Source organism: Boeremia exigua, assembly GCF_020726555.1.
Source record: "Boeremia exigua strain MPI-SDFR-AT-0100 chromosome Unknown C7974scaffold_5, whole genome shotgun sequence".
NCBI classification, from domain to species: Eukaryota; Fungi; Ascomycota; class Dothideomycetes; order Pleosporales; family Didymellaceae; genus Boeremia; species Boeremia exigua.
In genome coordinates, this window is record NW_025763522.1 from 2,049,028 (window position 1) to 2,067,032 (window position 18,005).

At 53.8% G+C, this 18,005-nt stretch overlaps 6 protein-coding genes across 6 annotated transcripts; 3 read left to right on the top strand and 3 right to left on the bottom strand.

Moving 5' to 3' along the window:
* Positions 1 to 76: 76 nt before the first annotated feature.
* C7974DRAFT_453013 (E1-E2 ATPase-domain-containing protein) lies at positions 77 to 3,354 on the top strand. Its single transcript, XM_046145847.1, has one exon. The coding sequence runs from the start codon at positions 137 to 139 to the stop codon at positions 3,317 to 3,319; it is 3,183 nt and encodes a 1,060-aa protein (XP_045998389.1). The 5' UTR covers positions 77 to 136; the 3' UTR covers positions 3,320 to 3,354.
* A 935-nt stretch (positions 3,355 to 4,289) lies between these two features.
* On the bottom strand, positions 4,290 to 5,792 carry C7974DRAFT_175493 (uncharacterized protein). The gene is made up of 4 exons (XM_046136240.1): positions 5,467 to 5,792; positions 5,040 to 5,409; positions 4,855 to 4,987; positions 4,290 to 4,807 (listed from the first exon to the last, which is right to left on the bottom strand). The coding sequence occupies exons 1-4, from the start codon at positions 5,641 to 5,643 to the stop codon at positions 4,336 to 4,338; spliced, it is 1,152 nt and encodes a 383-aa protein (XP_045998390.1). The 5' UTR covers positions 5,644 to 5,792; the 3' UTR covers positions 4,290 to 4,335.
* Positions 5,793 to 7,666: 1,874 nt separating this feature from the next.
* Positions 7,667 to 10,029, top strand: C7974DRAFT_175501 (uncharacterized protein). Its single transcript, XM_046136241.1, has 2 exons — positions 7,667 to 7,958; positions 8,008 to 10,029. Exons 1-2 carry the CDS (start codon positions 7,775 to 7,777, stop codon positions 9,738 to 9,740), a joined length of 1,917 nt encoding a protein of 638 aa, XP_045998391.1. The 5' UTR covers positions 7,667 to 7,774; the 3' UTR covers positions 9,741 to 10,029.
* A 657-nt stretch (positions 10,030 to 10,686) lies between these two features.
* Positions 10,687 to 11,828, bottom strand: C7974DRAFT_393133 (UbiE/COQ5 methyltransferase). The gene is made up of 2 exons (XM_046141748.1): positions 11,593 to 11,828; positions 10,687 to 11,535 (listed from the first exon to the last, which is right to left on the bottom strand). The coding sequence occupies exons 1-2, from the start codon at positions 11,792 to 11,794 to the stop codon at positions 10,787 to 10,789; spliced, it is 951 nt and encodes a 316-aa protein (XP_045998392.1). The 5' UTR covers positions 11,795 to 11,828; the 3' UTR covers positions 10,687 to 10,786.
* A 141-nt stretch (positions 11,829 to 11,969) lies between these two features.
* Positions 11,970 to 13,583, top strand: C7974DRAFT_358127 (thiamine diphosphate-binding protein). Its single transcript, XM_046139630.1, has 3 exons — positions 11,970 to 12,158; positions 12,207 to 12,394; positions 12,445 to 13,583. The coding sequence occupies exons 1-3, from the start codon at positions 12,031 to 12,033 to the stop codon at positions 13,530 to 13,532; spliced, it is 1,404 nt and encodes a 467-aa protein (XP_045998393.1). The 5' UTR covers positions 11,970 to 12,030; the 3' UTR covers positions 13,533 to 13,583.
* A 493-nt stretch (positions 13,584 to 14,076) lies between these two features.
* On the bottom strand, positions 14,077 to 17,256 carry C7974DRAFT_175523 (autophagy-related protein 13). Its single transcript, XM_046136242.1, has 3 exons — positions 16,670 to 17,256; positions 16,524 to 16,619; positions 14,077 to 16,470 (listed from the first exon to the last, which is right to left on the bottom strand). The coding sequence occupies exons 1-3, from the start codon at positions 16,874 to 16,876 to the stop codon at positions 14,083 to 14,085; spliced, it is 2,691 nt and encodes an 896-aa protein (XP_045998394.1). The 5' UTR covers positions 16,877 to 17,256; the 3' UTR covers positions 14,077 to 14,082.
* Positions 17,257 to 18,005: the final 749 nt, after the last annotated feature.

Genomic DNA, 18,005 nt, shown 5'->3' on the forward strand with positions numbered 1-18,005 from the left:
CGAGTCCACGTCAAACTACGCGATTCTGAGGTTCACCATCCTGTGCTCCACTAACTTTCAGTGACTCGTCCGGTATCGCTACATCGACATATATTATTGATACGTCAGCCTTCTCCCGGTTATTAGATACTCGACAATGGCTCGAATTGGTGACACCAGAGAGCAATCGTCTCGTGGGTCCACACGCTCACCAGACCCGTATCCTGAAAATCCGGGTTGGGACTTCTCACCACCTCGAAGCCCCCGCCGGCCTCGTCAAGCTGCTTTGAGTAGCGTTTACGACGGGACTCATTCCAACGCCGGGATCCCAAAATTTCCTGCTTTTTCCGAACCAGAGCTTGCTCTTAACCCCCAGCGCACGAACTCTGGCATATCTACGACCGTTCCTGCACACGGACACAACGAAAGGACAGACCTCTCCCGGATTGCTCGACCATTTCGACAAGATGTACCGGCCCACTCGCACTCTCACTCTCATTCTCATTCTCATTCGCACGCCCATGGTAGTTGCTGCTCAGGACCCCCTTGCCATAATGATGATCATTTGCTAAAGGAACTAGATGCGGAGAATCAAGTCAGCGACGGGATTAGTGATCTCGACGTCGAAAAAGGTCCTGCAGACTATCAGCGATTCGTGCTGAACATCGATGGACTGAAATGCGGATGCTGCGAGACTAGCATAACAAAGGCCGTAAACCGCATCTCAGCGATCCGCAATCACCAAGTTAATGTCGTAATGGCTAGACTTGAGTTTGACCTAGATGTCAATCGAACATCTATAGACAACGTTCTGAAGAAACTCAACACAGCAACGGGATACTCCTTCGAACAGAATAGCAGACCTAAGGACCAAGTTCTCGAGCTACTCCATACCGATACTCATGTTTTCTATCGCGAGGTCCGACCTAGGGGCATTACAACGATCGAGCTTCCGGAACCACACAAACAATTTTGGAGCTCGTCCTGGTACTGGACCAAGTCGAGTTTGGCACTACACGAGATGCTGGCAACAAATCCGCGAAGATTGACTCCAAAGTTTGTTGTCGACAAATGTATAACGGCTACTCGACAGCCTCAATTAGCACGTATCCACTACGATGCAAAAGTTATTGGCGCTCGCGAGATATACGATTTATACCATCAGAAAAACGAAGAATTGACACTGGCCCCTCCACCAGCCCACTCGAGCCTAGAGCTTGGCGCGAAACAGACGAAACGAGCGCTGTATCTGTTCCTACCCGCATTGGCTTTCACAATCCCGGTCCTTGTTCTGGCATGGGCTCCCATCGACCATAGCAAGTTTGTGTACGCTCACATCTCGATAGCGCTGGCTTCTATCGTCCAGATCATTGCTTGGTTTGAGTTTCTCCCTAGTGCTCTAAGGTCATTGTGGTACTCTCGAGTGCTTGATATGGACTTCCTGATCTCGCTCAGTACCATGACTGCGTACACTTTCAGTGTCGTATGCTATGCCTACCAGGTTGTGGGAAAGCCTCTGGATACACAGTCCTTCTTCGAGACATCCACTCTGTTGGTCACCCTGATCCTCCTGGGCCGAGTCATCAACGAGTTCGCCCGTCACCGAGCTGCGAAGGCTGTCTCGTTCCGCTCTTTGCAGATCGAAAAAGCACTTCTTGTCGAGTGGAGTCATGAGCGGAAGGTGGACCCTCCTACGCGGGAGATCGATGCACGCCTACTACAGTATGGCGATAGCTTCAAGGTTCTCCCACATACTCGGATCGTCACAGATGGGATCGTTTGTTATGGCGGCTCAGAAGTCAATGAATCTATGATCACCGGCGAGCCAATACCGGTCGCAAAAGGTGTGCATTCTCACGTTTATGCGGGCACCATGAATGGGAGCGGAACGCTTATTGTAATTCTGAGGGCTTTACCGCACGAGAACACCGTTCACAAAATCGCAACGATGGTCGAGGGTGCTGAACTGACCAAACCGAAGATACAAGCACTCGCTGACCGCATAGCTGGCTGGTTTGTGCCTGCTATCGCAGTCACTGGCTCGCTTGTCTTCCTAATCTGGCTTCTCATTGATCGATTTCGCAACAGGCGAGGCTGGTCTGACGCCGTTGTCAGAGCAATTACCTATGCCATCGCCACACTTATCGTCTCTTGTCCATGCGCTATTGGTCTCGCGGTACCAATGGTCGTTCTAATCGCTGGTGGTGTCGCAGCACGGTACGGGATCATCTTCAGGGATCCACAAAAGCTTGAAGTAGCCCGCAATGTCACAGACGTGGTCTTTGACAAGACTGGAACGCTTACCACTGGTCACTTTTCGGTCGTCAGTGAGCAGTATTATGGGCAGCTGGAGCCGACTACGATCAAGTGCATCTTGCTCGGCCTTCTTAAAGACAACAAACATCCCATCTCACTTGGCGTGCATGGCCATCTCTCTAAAGAATCTCGCATGAGTACAGATCCTGATCTCATACCCGCAGCGATACACAACATCTCAAGTGTACCGGGTGAAGGCATCATAGGCTTCACGCAGCCTGAAAATCACGAGATACGTGCTGGAAATCCCGAGTGGCTCTCTGTTCACGTCGAAGAAACAAATTACAGTCATCTCTGCGTCACAATCGGAGGTCAGCTTTCTGTCGTTTTCAAACTGCGTGACACGCCAAAACGAAATGCCGGAAGGGTTATTGACATGTTGCAAAGACGGCACATCACGGTGCACATGATTAGCGGCGACTCGCAAGGCTCTGTTGATGCCGCAGCACATGAGTTGAATATTCCGAAGCGATACACCAAATCTAGATGTAGACCAGAGGGAAAACAGACCTACATCCAGGACTTACAGGAAAATCGGTGGAAAGGAAAGCACAGCGTTGTTCTCTTCGTTGGTGACGGGACAAATGATTCGGTCGCTCTCAAACAGGCAGACGTTGGCGCTCACATGCACTCTACTCATGCATCTTCCGACGTCGCGAAGCAAGCCGCGGATGTGGTGCTGATGACCGAGCGGCTTGCTGATGTCCTTATACTTCTTGACATCTCGAGAGGAGCATACAGACGTATCATCGCCAACTTCGTTTGGAGTGCAGTGTACAACGTAGGTGCTATCCTACTAGCTGCGGGTGCATTCTCGAGGATCAAGAAGGGTGGGCATCCAGTCAGCATCCCAGCGCAGTGGGCGGGCCTTGGTGAGCTGGTGAGCGTGTTGCCAGTTGTTGGGGTCGCGTTTTCAATGAGATGGAGAAACTATGGAGGGAGGTTCAAGGATATCGACTACGATGCAGTGAGGAAGGTGACGAATCCGGAGAGGAAGAACAGGAAAACAGATGGATCGAGGTGATGTAAAGTGCGAGTGTTCGTCGGTAATGGGCTAAGAAAGTGAGTTGAAGGGGCTTTGCGAGTCAGCTTGCATTCACATGCAGTTTCGTTGTCTCCTAAGTCGTAATAAGAGGGCTCCAATACTTGGTCTCAAAACCCCCAATAGTCTCTCGCCTCAGGTGATCAGATATTATTGAGTAACAATAACAGCTGTCAATTTCACCCCTGTGACTGCTGAGGTTTCTCCGAAATACAATCCGAAGAGCTCACATCTTCTTACCATACCTCTTGGTTGCTGACGCTACAACAGAGCCAATATGATTTCCACGCTCACAGTAGTCGCAGGCAGTTCCAGATCTTCGTACACTCCACTTCGATCCCCAGAGTATCGGTCTTCGGCGTTACGAACCACCAGATTTCGGCGTTACGAAACCTCAAGACCACCAGATTTCGGCGTTAATGGGTTTCCTCCAATAGCTGCTAAAGATACTTCTGAACCCTTAGACCCCAAGCAGCCTACATCTTCTCGCCAAATCTCTCACTTGCTCATTCTAGAATGTACCCACGATTTCACAGCTATCGAGTTTACCCGAGTGGCTGCTGAGGCTCCTCGAAACTTTTGCCCACCAGGAGATCATGTCTTCTCGCCATAACGCCTACTTGTGGGTTCTGGAATGCAGCCAAGGTAGTTCTAACCCTCGCCCTAAGAAACATGGTTTCGGTCACGATACGTAGCGTACTTGGTACCTGAGTGTTTTCCATGGGTGGTGGCTGGTGTTACCCGCGCAGGGTCTTGGGGGAGTTTGGTTGAGGCTCGGAGCTGGGTAGGTATGCCGATGTCAGTCATAGCGCGGGCTCAGTAGTCTTGAGGAGATGTACCTAGGTATTTGTAAGGTATTTGCAAGGCCGGATTCGGAGCGCTAATGCACGCTGCTTTTGGTCGTCACAAAGAGCCAGGCAAGGATCACGTCACCCACTCAGGAACATACGACTGAAGTTTAAGGATGGACGTTATGATTCTGTCTAAGTGCAAAAGAGCTATACCCAGTCGTGCCCTCGGCTCTGTATACTCCTGTCGTCCCCCGCGACACTGATCTCCGTCGTGCACGTGATCTGCGTGCTCGCCTCCTTCCCCTCGAGACTCGGCTGTGTCTGCAGAATCGAGTGCTCGCTGTCATTATCCAGATCGTGCTTCGGCCGTTGTTGGTTGCCCATCATGTTGCCGTTCATCACATAGCTGTTGCCGATCTCCTTCATAACGTAGCTGTTGCCCGTGCCCTTTCCAGTGCTCTTGCGACTGCGCGAGGACGAGCCCAGGATGCTCTCCGGAAGCACGCGACGCAGCTGGGTTTCGAATGTCTTGCGCAGCGGCGGGAGCGAGGCGGTGAAGGCGCCTACGAAGACTTCGGCGATGGCGAAGATTGAGAGGTTGACGCCGCTCCATGTTGGGTCTGGGGAGGAGTAGAGTGATTTCATTTCATAGAGCTTGAGGGCGGAAATCGTGGTTGTTCTGAATGGGTCAGTGGTGCCGAACGAGAGGGAGTGGTGGTGGCTTACATAAGGCCAAGCAGGAAGACAGCGCGGACGCCCCAGAGGGTGCGCCTGGGAAGCTGGACTTTCGAGATGTACACGAGAGGGGCAATGGTGTAGATGAGATCGGTCAGGATGTTTGTTGCGGCGCCAGAATAGCCTTTGGTTTTGTTAGCTCTGCTTGCTATCCTCCAGTGATTATGGGTGCTCACCTGAAATGACCCTGGGTTTGTCACCCCAACAGCTGCCTGGCTGCGTGCCTGAGATGTCCCAGTGCTTGGAAATGGGTTGACACTCGCCCAACAGGATGACAGATGGAAATACGAAGTTAATGCCAATGTGCAGTACAATAGACACCCAGATGATGACTCGGTATGATCTCGAGAAATCCAACATCAGAATATAGGCGCAAATACTGAGCTTAATCAAAGCCATGCCATAGAGATTGAAAAGCTGACCAAACCAAAGCCACCGGAGGTACTTTTCTAGATTGGCTGGCGTTTGGATGGGATCCCAGACATGCCTGCCACCGCCAACCTCAGCTGTCTTGTAGGCAAAACTAGCACCAACCACTGCAAGAACCTGGTTTGTTGTCAGTAAAGAAAGGATCAGACAGTCACAGTTGGAGATAGAGCTTACATGGCCAGTCCATAAGAAGTGATCTGTTAATTGGAAGAAGTTGCGGTTTCGCCAGCTAACGTATAGTCGCAAGCCAACGAATATCGAGCTGAAGACAATCAGGACGACAATTGGGATTTTGAGGTCGTACGAGCGGTCCTCTATGGGGAGTCCCTCCACAGAGCCGGAAATGGCCATAACGCTGGGCCGTTGTTGAACAGGGAAACAATCAAATGGAAGAGGAAATGAGGCTGCGGATGCTTTGACCACACCAGGCGGTTAGAAAGAAGGCGTAATGCAGACGGGAGAGTGCAGGGACGTGCAGTTATTAGTTATGAGATCACATATAGATAGGTCCTGCTCGATAGCCATCAGTTGTAGGTGACTGACTCAAGGTAGCCCCATTCAGCTAAGCAGGGTGAGCCCTTGGTGCGGGTGGCTTTGCGCAGAAGCGCCCGCTGCTGGAAACAGATAGTCCCACCGACCCATCAAAAGACTACTGAGTACCTCTCTCGCATGAGCTGTCAGGTGCGTCAAAAAACACAAATACGGATTATTGAAATAATGTCTTCATCCTCATGGGCTGTTCATGGTCCATTGAGGGTCGCTACCGAAAACCACGTTGTGAGGGCTTGCGCCATATCCTGAGTTCTAGTCGACAGGCTTTCGAAGACATCTGGGCCCAATAGCCTAGCTGGCCGACAAAGCTTAGGTGTGGCTGTGAGGTGCCTGTCAAGGTAAACCTTCGAGGAATTAGATTCCAGCTAGTAGATTAGCGCCATTGCCTGGAAACGTTGTTAGCTCTGCAGACCCTTTCGATCTGCCACGAGCATCTCATGAATAGTGCTCCGCGGGATTCCGGACGTTTGTGAATCAGTTGATCAACATCCAGCATCTCACATATTTCCATGCATCAGAAGAGAGAACCGTATGCGCGGGGGAAGTTCGTGATGGCCCCAGATTCGACTCTGGTTTGAGGCATACCATCCCGTATGACATCGCCTGATGTACTCCACAGTCGGTCATCGCCAACGGCGCCCAGATGTACGATGGCTGTATGTGATCGCGTACCGCTGCCTTGTTTGTTGTACGGCTATCATAAAGGGCAAAGGGGAACGTCACCATGCGAGAATATAGACGTAGCTTCAAACCATCCAGGGCCCGCTGTAAGGCTAAAGCTTACTCGTAAGGTTTCGCTCGCGAGCCCCGATACGGAGGGTGCAAGCCACAATCTACGGTGACGGCGAGGCCGTGAACAGCCTCAGGGACGTAGTTTCGTGGCGTGATGCTGTTTATTCGGCCCGCAGTACGACGAGAAATACTCCCGAAGGCTGATTAATGCCTTCACGACTGTGGCGATCGCGTTCACTCGAGAAACTGAATTGGGGAGGACTTTGTGGAGCTGTTTTCCGCCGCAGCACTGCAGATCCAGGGGACGGAACGGAAGGTGATGTGCGCCGGAGATTTCAACCCGGATCTGGGGCAGTCCGCGCGCGACGAAGAAACGTGAGAGGAAGGTGAGCATGTTGGTACCGAGACGACCACGTGGGAATTCTCGTTTAGTGACGCTGGGGCCACGCTAGGTCGATCGTGCGGGAACGATCCATGTTCGTTGATTCGAATGCGCAGATCCAGTTCTTAGATGTAGATCTGGAACCGTCGAGCAGCCAGGCAACGGTGCCACATGTCACCACCACCTCTATTTCGACAGCTGCATGTCATCGATAGTGCGCGTGGTCTTGCATATCCGAATTCCGAGCCTCCATCCGAAACACCAGTCCAGCTACATTGCCACAGTTGCAAAATTCTGACCACTGCATGGAGGCCTCGTCCATCTGCTAGCACGCGCTATCCGCATCCGGCGACATAGCTCTCGCTTATGGTGACGGCGTTGAAGCTGCGACCATCTGTCACTGAAGCCACTGCAGCCTTCAGATCCGCTAGACCCCTGGATAACAAAGTTGAAGACCTCTTATCAGTAGGACCGAAACAAGAGAAGGCGTTCAGTTCTTCGCTTCCTATATACTGGTACCGTTGTCTGAGTGGGTATCAAAAGGAAGTCTCTTTAGTGACCCGTAAAACGTTCATATTCTACGGTAAAATCGCTCGATAAACTTGACCTTGTCTCGTCGCCCACGCTTAAGAAATGCCGAGAGCCGTCTGCCGATAGCTCAACCTTGAAGGCCTTAGGTGCTGATTTTATCCCTTCTCGTCTCCTTACAAACTTTGGACATCCCGCGTTTAGAACTGGGTAGATCCTGCGGTTCGCTCATTTCCCGCAATCAACCAGCACCCAATCCATCGGTTTCATTCTTTTAATTTCTGTATAATGGGTTCCCTTTTCAACAGCATCTGTCTTTTCACTTGCTGGCTCCCTAATCTTCTGAACCCACCGCAGCAGGGATCTTCGGGCTCGGAGCCAGTGATCGCTGGAAAAACATACGACTACATTGTCGTCGGAGGCGGGCTCACAGGACTCACTGTCGCCGCTCGTCTGAGTGAAGACAGTAGTCGTAAGGACCTCACTGCCAAATAAAGTTGACTGGATCTGACATACAGCAGGTACCGTGTTAGTCATTGAGAATGGCTACCTTGTGGACGATGTCTCAACCCAAGTGCCATCCTATGCAAACAGCTTGAACGTAGGGCTGATGTATGATATCACATCGGCCCCCAATGTCAACCTTGGAGGCCAGACCAAACCTGTGTACGTGGGCAACGTCGTCGGTGGTGGCTCAGTTGTGAACGGCATGGCATTTGACCGTGCGTCTGCTGCTGATTATGATGCTTGGGAACGCCTTGGTAATACTGGATGGAACTGGAACGGTCTGCTGCCTTACTTCAAGAAGTCTACTACGTTCACACCACCGTTGCTGTCCATCCTCCAGGGTTTTGGCATAACGTTCGATGCCTCTTACTACGGCATAAATGGTCCGATCCAAGCCTCATTCCCTAACTTCGAGTACTCGGATGTTGCTACCATCTGGGCAGCTTACAAAGCTCAAGGGGTCCCTCTGCCCAAGGAACATGCTTCTGGTAACGCCGTTGGTGCCTACTGGGTTCCTACTGCACTTCGACCGTTGTCACAAACTCGGTCTGATGCGAGGAATGGGTATTACGATCCGATCAAAAGTCGTAGTAACCTCGTCCTCGTCACGGGCAAGACTGTCAACGAGGTGCTTTTCGATCAGAGTCCATTCACTGGTATCAAGGCGAAAGGCGTCCAGTACGTCTCACGCTCAGACAAATCCGTCAAACAGGTCTTCGCCCGTCGTGAGGTCATCATGGCTGCGGGAGCCGTCTTCACACCTCAACTACTTCAGCTGAGTGGTCTTGGACCAAAGGATGTCCTGAATGCAGCAGGAGTGCGCGTTAAGAAGGACATGCCAGCAGTAGGCGCAAATATGCAAGATCACCCCAACGCCAATATGGTATTCGACCTCAAGGACCTAGCAGTCCCAAATCCACTGTCGGGCCTGGACCCAACCATCAACGCTTCGTCATGGGCACAGTACAACGCCAACAAGACTGGCCCCATCACCCAAGCCCACGGAAGCAGCCTCGCCTTCCTGAGTCTGCAAACCATCACAGATAAATACGCGTCCATCGTCTCATCCATCAGGAGCCAAAACGCACGCAGCTACCTCCCCTCCGTGTACAGCGACTCGAAGCTCCTCGCCGGCTTCAACAAGCAGCGCGAGATCATCGCAGACCTGCACTCCCGCAGCGACGCCGCCGCCGCCGAATTCCCCATGGTTGCCTTCGGCCTCGCCATCGGCGCACTGCAGCGCCCGCTGTCCCGCGGCACCATCACCCTCAACCCCTCCAACAAATACGGCGCGCCCGTCGTCCAATGGAACACCTTCCAGAACCCTATCGACCGGCAAATCATCGCCGAGATGGTGCGCTGGCTGCGACAGCACTGGGCGCGCCCCGAGCTGGCCAAGTTCTCGCCTGTCGAGATTGTCCCTGCGGACGGCGAGACTGACGACGAGATCATTGACGCCCTGATACGGACTAAAGCACTCGAGGCCAGCTTTGCGCATATGTCGGGTAGCTGTGCGATGATGCCCGAGGCGCTGGGTGGTGTGGTTGGCGCCGATTTGCTGGTGTATGGGGTTAAGCAGCTCAGTATCGTGGATGGGAGTATTATTCCCTTGGTGCCTGCGACACACTTGCAGGCGACTATGTATGCGGTGGCTGAGAAGGCGGCGGATCTGATCAAGGCGAGGAATGGGTCGCCGTCATCAATCTTCAACTTGTTTGGTATTTTTGGTCGATTAAGGTTATGGTAAACGCAGTAGGCTGCAAGAACTTCACTGTAAATATTTCTCTTAGTGTCTATTACAAATACTTCTCCATTTGACATTCGCTGCGTCTTCGAGTTTGGGTATGTGACGACACAGCTTCTGCTTTGATGTTCTGGATCTACGCACTGTTCTCAGTCAGTCCTCGCAAGTATCAATTGGAACCAATAGCTCCATCATGTATGTGGTGGTGCTTGAGTCACAGCCCGTCTGTAATCGAAAAGCCTTAAGATCTGTCTAAAGCTGTCTCTACCTGTGGCCCAGCCATCAAAACCACTCAATTATGTACGTAAGCAAACCATCTAAGAATTCGAAGAACCGAAACATCGATGCACCTATCTCAGCATATTTGTAAATACCTCGAAACTGTTGATGACATAGCCGTGCCACAACCCCATACTGTTGTGACGTCAGCCTTTCGCTGATCACTGCGACACAAGACAACATCATGAGCAAAAGACAAGCTAGGCTCTCGCCGCTCGAGTCTGGTTGTATTTGCACTAGCCAGATCTTTCTAGGTATCTTGCCGAGCGGGGCCGGTTTGCCATTTGTTATATTGGAAGTTGCGAGATCGTGTAACACAGCGGATGCAGGTATGCGTGCGTTCACGAGTAGAGAGCGTCGAGCGATGCAACCCGATTCGACACAATTTTACGCGAGATCGTGGTTTGACCGGGGGTTTGGCATGTCTGACGAGGCTAAGGTGGTGTTGGACGCGTGCTACGCCACAGGGCTAACAGTTAGCAGGAACTCTAGAGCGTTGAGATATGCATGCAAGTCAATGAAGCTTTCCAGTTATGGATAGGCGTCCAGGGGGCACAGGTATGAGAGAAACGAGGGCTATACATGTCTGTGCGTTGCTACGCGCCTGCCTTTTTGGTCCGGTGCATGGCTAGAGCGAGCTTTCGAGGAAATAGGGACCGTTCCACACAGCTTCTGAACTGAAGAGCCATAGCTCGCAAATGTCTGAGATTACTCCTGTAGTCTAATATGCTTACTCATACACCTAAGAACATACATGCCAATCTCACATATTACGCAGGCTTGACGCCCTTGTGGATTGCCGCAATACCGTCAGTCAGGTTCTCATACCCCTTCCCTGGAATGAGGAACCCAGCATCCCTGATCATTCCGCTGAACTCTTGCTGGCTGGGGAACTTGGCGATCGACTCAACAAGATACTGATAGCTTGCCTTGTCGCCCGCGACCAACTGGCCAATGTAAGGAATGGCGTTGAACGACCACTGCTGGTACACGGCGTTGAATAGGGGGTTCTCGACCTTGCTGAACTCGAGGCATGCGAAAACGCCACCGGGCTTCAGCACCCTGAACGCCTCTTTCAGCGCGATGTCCTTGTGTGTAAAGTTCCTGATGCCGAATGCGACGGTGTACAGATCAATAGAGCTGTCCGGGATCATGTCGAGCTTCTCTGCGTTGGCCTCGACAAACTTCAGCCGCGGGCTTCTTGCGTACGGCGTCTGCAGACTCCTCTTTTTGCCCTCGGCCAGCATGTCCGGGTTGATGTCTGCTACGGTAACGTTCGTGTGCGCATCGTTGTTGATGTGGCTGGCGTGGTCGAGCATGCGGAAGGCGATGTCGCCGGTGCCGCCAGCAATATCGAGGATGTTCCAGCCCTTCTGATCGGCGGAGGAGGATGTGAGCGGATTGCGTCCGGGATTCAGGTTGCGAACAAAGTGATCCTTCCAGAGGCGGTGAATACCAAGAGACATGAAGTCGTTCATGGAGTCGTAGTTGGAGGCGACTGAGGAGAAGACGCCGCGAACTATGGCGACACTATCAGCATTGGCCACAGCATATGGAGAACAGGCTCAATTCTAACCTCGCTGCTCCTTCAACGCCTCTGCAACCGTCTCGAAGCCGAAATGCGTTGTCCCATCATGCGTATCTTTCAGCGGCGGCGGCGGTGGCGGTTCCTTTACACCCCGGGGTGCAGAGGCAGAGAATGCCCGAGTCGACTCTCGCCCTATTCTCGTCCTCGCATCCAGCAACTGGCGACCTATCCGTATCCGTGATGTCTGCATGGTGATATCGTGATGAAGCGATCCAACGCCTTGGCGCGACTTTTCTTCGATGATGCGCGCGATGTCCGCCGCGCTAACACGTGCCCGTGTCCCGCTCGGCCCAAGCCCATTGGCCTGACCACAATGAATCTGGGGTTCGGCTTAGCGACCATTCGGCTTAAGCAATACAACCGACCTTCCCCCCCGGATATCCAAATAGCAAGCCGCCCACGAACATGTAGCATACACACGACAAAATGTCCTTCCGCTATTCTGCGCGTAGGCTGCGACTGCAAAGATTATCCACACCATGCAATGTCTCGCGGACAGTCAGAGCACCTGCATGGCAGTGCCGAGGCGTGGCTTCGACTGCCAACGCTGAAAAGTAGGAGACAACTGCCGAGGACTGAAGAACACAGCTGACGAGATGTAGAGTTCTATTTCCTGGTGCTCTGAACAGCGAGTTCACAAACACGCTCGAGTTTCTACAGCCGTCCAAGTCCAAAGACGCGATATCGACATACCGATGTCTCAACCAGTACGGCGAGATCATAGACAAGAGCGTGGGGGCAGACACAACAGACGAGGAAGCACTTGAACTGTATAAGAACATGGTGAAGCGTAGGTTAAGGCAAAACCCCGCGAAAGAAGTACATAATTAACTCTGACAGTGAGCGTAATGGACCTCCTCATGTTCGAAGCCCAGCGCCAAGGCCGTCTCTCCTTCTACATGGTTTCCGCTGGCGAAGAAGGAATATCAATTGGCTCAGCATCGGCCTTGCACCCCTCGGATGTGATCTTCACCCAGTACCGCGAGTCTGGTGTGTACCTCCAGCGCGGCTTTACCCTCGCACAGTTCATGAACCAGCTCTTCGCCAACAGCTCTGATAACGGCCTGGGACGCAACATGCCCGTCCACTACGGAAGCAAAGAGCTAAACATCCACACCATCTCCTCCACCCTGGCCACTCAAATTCCCCACGCAGCCGGCGCCGCCTACGCCCTTAAACTGCAGAACCAAGGCACCGTCGGCCGCATCGGCGCCCCCGCAGAAGGCGAGGAAGTCGAACGCGTCGTCGTCTGTTTCTTCGGCGAAGGCGCCGCCTCCGAGGGCGACTTCCACTCCGCGCTCAACATCGCCGCCACCCGCCAAGTGCCCTGCATCTTCATCTGCCGCAACAACGGCTACGCCATCAGCACGCCCACCTCGGACCAGTACCGCGGCGACGGCATCGCCTCGCGTGGCGCCGGCTACGGCATGACCACCATCCGCGTCGACGGCAACGACATCTTCGCCGTGCGGCGCGCAGTCAAGTCCGCGCGCGCCCTCGCCCTCGAGGACGGCGGCCGCCCCGTGCTCGTCGAGTGCATGGCGTACCGCGTCGGGCACCACAGCACGTCGGACGACTCGTTTGCGTACCGGCAGCGCGTGGAAGTCGAGGACTGGAAGCGCCGCGACAACCCCATCACGCGGCTGCGCAAGTGGCTCGAGAGCCGCAAGGTGTGGGACGATGCGGCGGAGAAGACGCTGCGCAGCGAGACGCGCAAGGAGGTGCTGCGCGCGTTCGAGGAGGCCGAGAAGCAGAAGAAACCGAGTCTCAAGTATGCGTTTACGGATGTGTGGGAGGAGCTGACCGAGGAGCAGAAGGCGCATGTGGGCGAGATGAATGATATCCTCAAGCGCTACCCTAAGGAGTACGATTTCGAGGGTTATGAGGGCGGCGCTGGTGGGTTGGAAGAGCTGCTGCAGAAGAAGTAGACGTTCAAAGCATTAAATCAATACACATACACACCATGAGAGCGATTTTAGATAGGCTCGTGATCTTTTTTCATCGCTTCTCAATTTTAAAAGTTTTGGTGCATCCACGGCCGGTCCTTGCACCTCACATTTCACAGGCAAGCACCAAACACAAGTTACTATCCAACACCATGACATTTAGACTTCACCTAGCTACCACAACACCGAACGCGCATGCGTAACGCCGAGCCGCGAGGCCCAAAACACCCCAACAAGACATTCTTATGTAACGATCCAACCTACATGCACCCGAGTGCGCCCTTAATAGATAACCCGGTGAAAACAGTGACGCCATGCGGGAGCCCGCAGTGAATGTGCGCGATAAAACAGGAAGTAGGCAAACGCCTGCTCAAAGACAAGATGTGGAAAGACGAAGGCGCGCGCGCCTGATCCGACTGTGCCGAGTGGATCAGAGTGCCGATCTAGGGCGTAATAGTAAGTGTAGTATGCAAGATGCGATTTTTTTAACGGGAATGCGGTCGAGTGTGATAGTGCGATAGTGCGATGGTGCTCATCGACCCCAGGGTGACATGCGCTTGCCAGCGGCTCCAGAGCCAGAGCTTCCTGGTGCTTCTTCGAGGCTGCGGCGCGAGCCACCAGCGCCGATCTCGCTCATTTGAAAGAGTAAAGGCTCGTCGTCTTCTGGAGCTAGTCCACGACTCGAGAAGCTGTAGCGGTTGGGTCGTTCGGTGGAACTAGTAGCACCAGACGAGGAGCCGTGCGAAAAGAAGCTTGTGCGGCCTCGCGAGCTGCCAGAGTATGTCCCACGCTTGGCAGGCATATTGGATGAGGACGAAGGTTGCTGGGCACCGTGGTCAAGGGGATCAATTTCCTCGGAGCCCTGGTCGTCCTGTGTTGTGCTGTTTCCGGCCTCTGCCTGAGCGATGAGACCGCTTGGAGTCAGGTCCTTGGCCCGCTCAGCCTCTGTAAGTGGGAGGCTAGCAGCGCGTCCATACATGTCAGTCTCATCCTCGGGTAAGGTGCGGTCCTGCTGTGTGACCGAGCTTGACCGACGAGCATAGTTCCGTTCCCAGTGCCGGGGTGAAGTCGGAATGTCAATGGCATTGGTACTCGCATCGGCCCCTTGGTTCGATTCCTGCGCTTCAGAGGTCTCCTGCTCACGATTGGGTCGAGACGACCGACTTCTTCGAGGCCGTGGCTCGTATTCGATGATACTGTTCGCACTGAGACGAGACGGAATAGCTGGCGTGTGCGGTGTGTGGGGCGAGATGGGTTTGCCTGGAGACGAAGCTGTAGACACCGAGGTTCCGGCGATCATGGCGGGAACGCTGGAAAGCTGGCGACTTGACGATGAAGACGACCGGTGTAACATGGTAGAAGAAGAAACAGAATCGGAGAGTGCTGCGTGAGAATCCTTGAGACGCTGATACTTAGACAGCTGGGCCGTGGTCCTACGCATGGCAGATTCTTTGGAGGCATTGTCATTGCGGTTGAAGCTCTTCAATTCCTTCTTTGCCTCAAGCAATTTCAGAAAGTCCGAGATGTTGTCGTCGTCCGACTTGACTTCGCCAGAACTGCCTCCATCCCCTTCGTTCATCACATCCGAGCCGCGCTGCAATGAAGATGCGACGCTACCCTTACCGCTGCTCAAATTGTCATCCTCAGTCTTGCTGCCACCGCTGGTGGAGAAGCGGTTCCTTCGATGCCCAAAACTACTGCTGTATTTGATAGGTGCAGGGCGTGGCGAGCTCGACGCAGAAGACACGATGGCTGTTTCATTGGGCAACGACGGCGTCCTCAACGCTTGCTGGGGAAGGGCAGTCAATGAAGTGCGATTGCGAGCCTGGAGGAGTGGATTGGGGGTGATAGTGCGTCCAAACGAACTGCTCGGTCGGCCTAGAGAGCTGCCTGGCGACGGAAATGCTGCTGGACCAAGTGCGGGTGACGACGACAAGGAACCGGCTTTGAAAGGTTGAAACGAGACTGATGTACGTCGCTGCTGATACTGCGGGACATCGCCGGACCGTAATGAGGACTTTGAGCCTTGAGCAGTGCGGTGGTTCGGCGGTAGTTTTTGCGGTGGTGATTCGGTGGGGGAAGATGAGGGCATGTCTCGAACGGCACGAAGAGCGGAAATGGGGCTCGTTCCTGTGGCAGGGCCAACTTGGTGAAATGTAGAAAGGCTACCGTACGCTTGTCCAACATCTGGTGTTTCTTGCGTGTTCATCTTGTTTACTGGGAGAGATCCAGGTACGGCTCCTCGGTGTGGTTGATCGAAGTATGTGTTGTCTAGCCCCATGAATTCGGAACTTAACAGCGATTCTGAATCTTCGACGCTGAACTCGCAGTTTGTGCGGTACTGCACAGATATACCCAATGGGCCCACAGGCGAATGAGAAGGCCCAAAGTCCTGACGATCGGTGACAGCTTCCTCCGACTGGTATAGTGGCAAGCTCAGGGTGTCGACGTGGGGACTCTTGAAGTCGCCATTCGTAATCCGGTAAGCTAGTCTGAGCGCAGGTAAATTTGCGGGCTGCTTGGAAATACTCTTGTAGTACTTAAAAGCTGGTATGAAGCGTATATAGGTGTACAATGCTCGGAACAAGACGACGGCCTTCTTGTACACATTCGGCAGAGGATCATTAAGCTCCGTAGGGTGCACTGAGGACTTGTCGCTCACGTTGATCGTCCAGCGCTCAAGTACAACTTGTGTTGCTTTGACGGAGCGGCCCGAAGAGGCGTTGTCGAGTGCCCGAGCAACATCCCATCTCTTGCCTTCGTCGTCACGTATGACCAGCGACTGCTTGTGTCCTAGTGCTCTCATATCCAGATATACCTCGATGCACAAAGGGGGATGTTGGCCGGCCATAGCGTCCATGCTTTTCCAGTCGGCGAGCTGTTGCTGGAGCTCATCGCTATCATCCAACACAACATTGAACTAGGAGTAGTGTCAGCACTCAGTAGCAGACAAGGTTGTTCGTGGCGACGTACCCATTTGTTCTGTCGTATCCCGCCGCTATTGTTGTAGGCCGGTGGTAATATGACTCGTGATGATATGATGGTGAGGGCAGCCTTGGTGAAGAAGTTCTAGGGTGTGTTAGAACAAACTTTGGAGCAAACTTTCCAGGGATACGTGCCTGAATGACCTGGTTCACCTTCTGGCTATTTCTCTGATCTGCGGGAGCCATGTCGCTGTCTTCGTCGTCAGGACCCCTGTCGCTGTATGGATCGGACTCTGGGTACGGCGAGCCGTACCGTTGGTTGTTTGTTCGGGAGGGGTTCGTCTGTAAGCTGTTCGCGGCCGAGGCTGTGCGCGGCGAAAGGCGTGTGTAGGAAGGCTGCATGGTGCGGGAGGGCTGCTGCAGGAACAGGCACGGGCGGTATATGGGCGGTGGATGCTGGGATGCGGTTATGGACGATGCGGCGAATACAGATGAGCCCTGGGAGCCATCACGAGCGCAGGCGGCTGGGGTCAGCAGCGACAGTCAGAGATGTCGTTCAGATCCACACGAGGGTGTTGCGCAGGGCTTGGGCAGCTCAGGCAACAGCCATGTCGTTGATCTTAAGGGCGCGGAGATGGGTGGAGATAAGGCTGGCGAGCTTGAGCACCTTGGATGCAAGGTACCAGTACCGCGGTGGGCAACGTGGAGATGCAAGAAGCTTTTTCAGACAGCGATTATTGCAGCAGCTGGCACACGCGCTGTCAGAACAGGTCTGACGGGCAAACGGCGTAGGGGGTGTATCAATGCGTGTGGAGTTGGAGTGTGACCGCTGAGCGTGACCGTGACTCCCGCTGCCAATGACGCCGTTAGCTTCCAAGACCAGGGCCGCTGATAGAGGACTGATAGGGGATGGCAAAGCCAGTAGGGAAGGCCGTGATGGATGCAAGAGTCAACAGAGCTGGAGGAATCGAGAGCGTTTAGTCTATGGCGTATTCGAGCACACCTGCGCGTCTGGGGAAGCTGGCACCCGTCTTCTTTGGTGATAGCTGGTGGTAGGTGCCGTTCAAGCTTCACCACAATGCGGCCTGCGCGCTACGTACCGAGATACCAGCTCGCCCGATAAGGAACCTCAATGAACCGACTTGAAGCGCATCAGCGCAAGAATGCTCAACAAAGCCATCTCCCGCTGCGGAGACGCTGGCCCGCATGAAGTCGGACTGCTGGCCTTCTCCTCGAAATGTGAACCTAATGATCCTGGGCTGGCTGGCTGTCACCTTGCGAGATCGCACGCCATTGGCCGCGGCTACGCACCTCCGTTCCACGCGCCTCACCTTCCTTCGCGCACAACTGACGCCAGCCGAGCTTGACCGGTAAACCGTAACGCAAGATGCACTCTAGACTTCGTGCGACACTCAGCGCCGGTCAAGACGCAGCCTGCGTGTCTTGAAGCTGCCTGGCTGGCAGCCGAGCGCTCACTGGCCACCGGTGCGCTGGCTAGGCAGCTTCATTGTCCTGGAGGAACCGGCGTTGG

What these genes read in the sequence shown, in the direction of transcription:
- C7974DRAFT_453013 (XM_046145847.1), top strand. Translation starts at nt 137, where the DNA reads ATGGCTCGAATTGGTGACACCAGAGAGCAATCGTCTCGTGGGTCCACA.
- C7974DRAFT_175493 (XM_046136240.1), bottom strand. Translation starts at nt 5,643, where the DNA reads ATGGCCATTTCCGGCTCTGTGGAGGGACTCCCCATAGAGGACCGCTCG. An exon ending in CAAACCCAGGGTCATTTCAG is followed by an intron (nt 4,988 to 5,039) that starts GTGAGCACCCAT and finishes ACAAAACCAAAG; the next exon opens with GCTATTCTGGCGCCGCAACA. An exon ending in GTCTTCCTGCTTGGCCTTAT is followed by an intron (nt 4,808 to 4,854) that starts GTAAGCCACCAC and finishes TGACCCATTCAG; the next exon opens with AACAACCACGATTTCCGCCC.
- C7974DRAFT_175501 (XM_046136241.1), top strand. Translation starts at nt 7,775, where the DNA reads ATGGGTTCCCTTTTCAACAGCATCTGTCTTTTCACTTGCTGGCTCCCT. An exon ending in TCTGAGTGAAGACAGTAGTC is followed by an intron (nt 7,959 to 8,007) that starts GTAAGGACCTCA and finishes GACATACAGCAG; the next exon opens with GTACCGTGTTAGTCATTGAG.
- C7974DRAFT_393133 (XM_046141748.1), bottom strand. Translation starts at nt 11,794, where the DNA reads ATGCAGACATCACGGATACGGATAGGTCGCCAGTTGCTGGATGCGAGG. An exon ending in GGCGTTGAAGGAGCAGCGAG is followed by an intron (nt 11,536 to 11,592) that starts GTTAGAATTGAG and finishes GTGTCGCCATAG; the next exon opens with TTCGCGGCGTCTTCTCCTCA.
- C7974DRAFT_358127 (XM_046139630.1), top strand. Translation starts at nt 12,031, where the DNA reads ATGTCCTTCCGCTATTCTGCGCGTAGGCTGCGACTGCAAAGATTATCC. An exon ending in TCGACTGCCAACGCTGAAAA is followed by an intron (nt 12,159 to 12,206) that starts GTAGGAGACAAC and finishes GACGAGATGTAG; the next exon opens with AGTTCTATTTCCTGGTGCTC. An exon ending in GTATAAGAACATGGTGAAGC is followed by an intron (nt 12,395 to 12,444) that starts GTAGGTTAAGGC and finishes TAACTCTGACAG; the next exon opens with TGAGCGTAATGGACCTCCTC.
- C7974DRAFT_175523 (XM_046136242.1), bottom strand. Translation starts at nt 16,876, where the DNA reads ATGCAGCCTTCCTACACACGCCTTTCGCCGCGCACAGCCTCGGCCGCG. An exon ending in AGGTGAACCAGGTCATTCAG is followed by an intron (nt 16,620 to 16,669) that starts GCACGTATCCCT and finishes AACACACCCTAG; the next exon opens with AACTTCTTCACCAAGGCTGC. An exon ending in GGATACGACAGAACAAATGG is followed by an intron (nt 16,471 to 16,523) that starts GTACGTCGCCAC and finishes CACTACTCCTAG; the next exon opens with TTCAATGTTGTGTTGGATGA.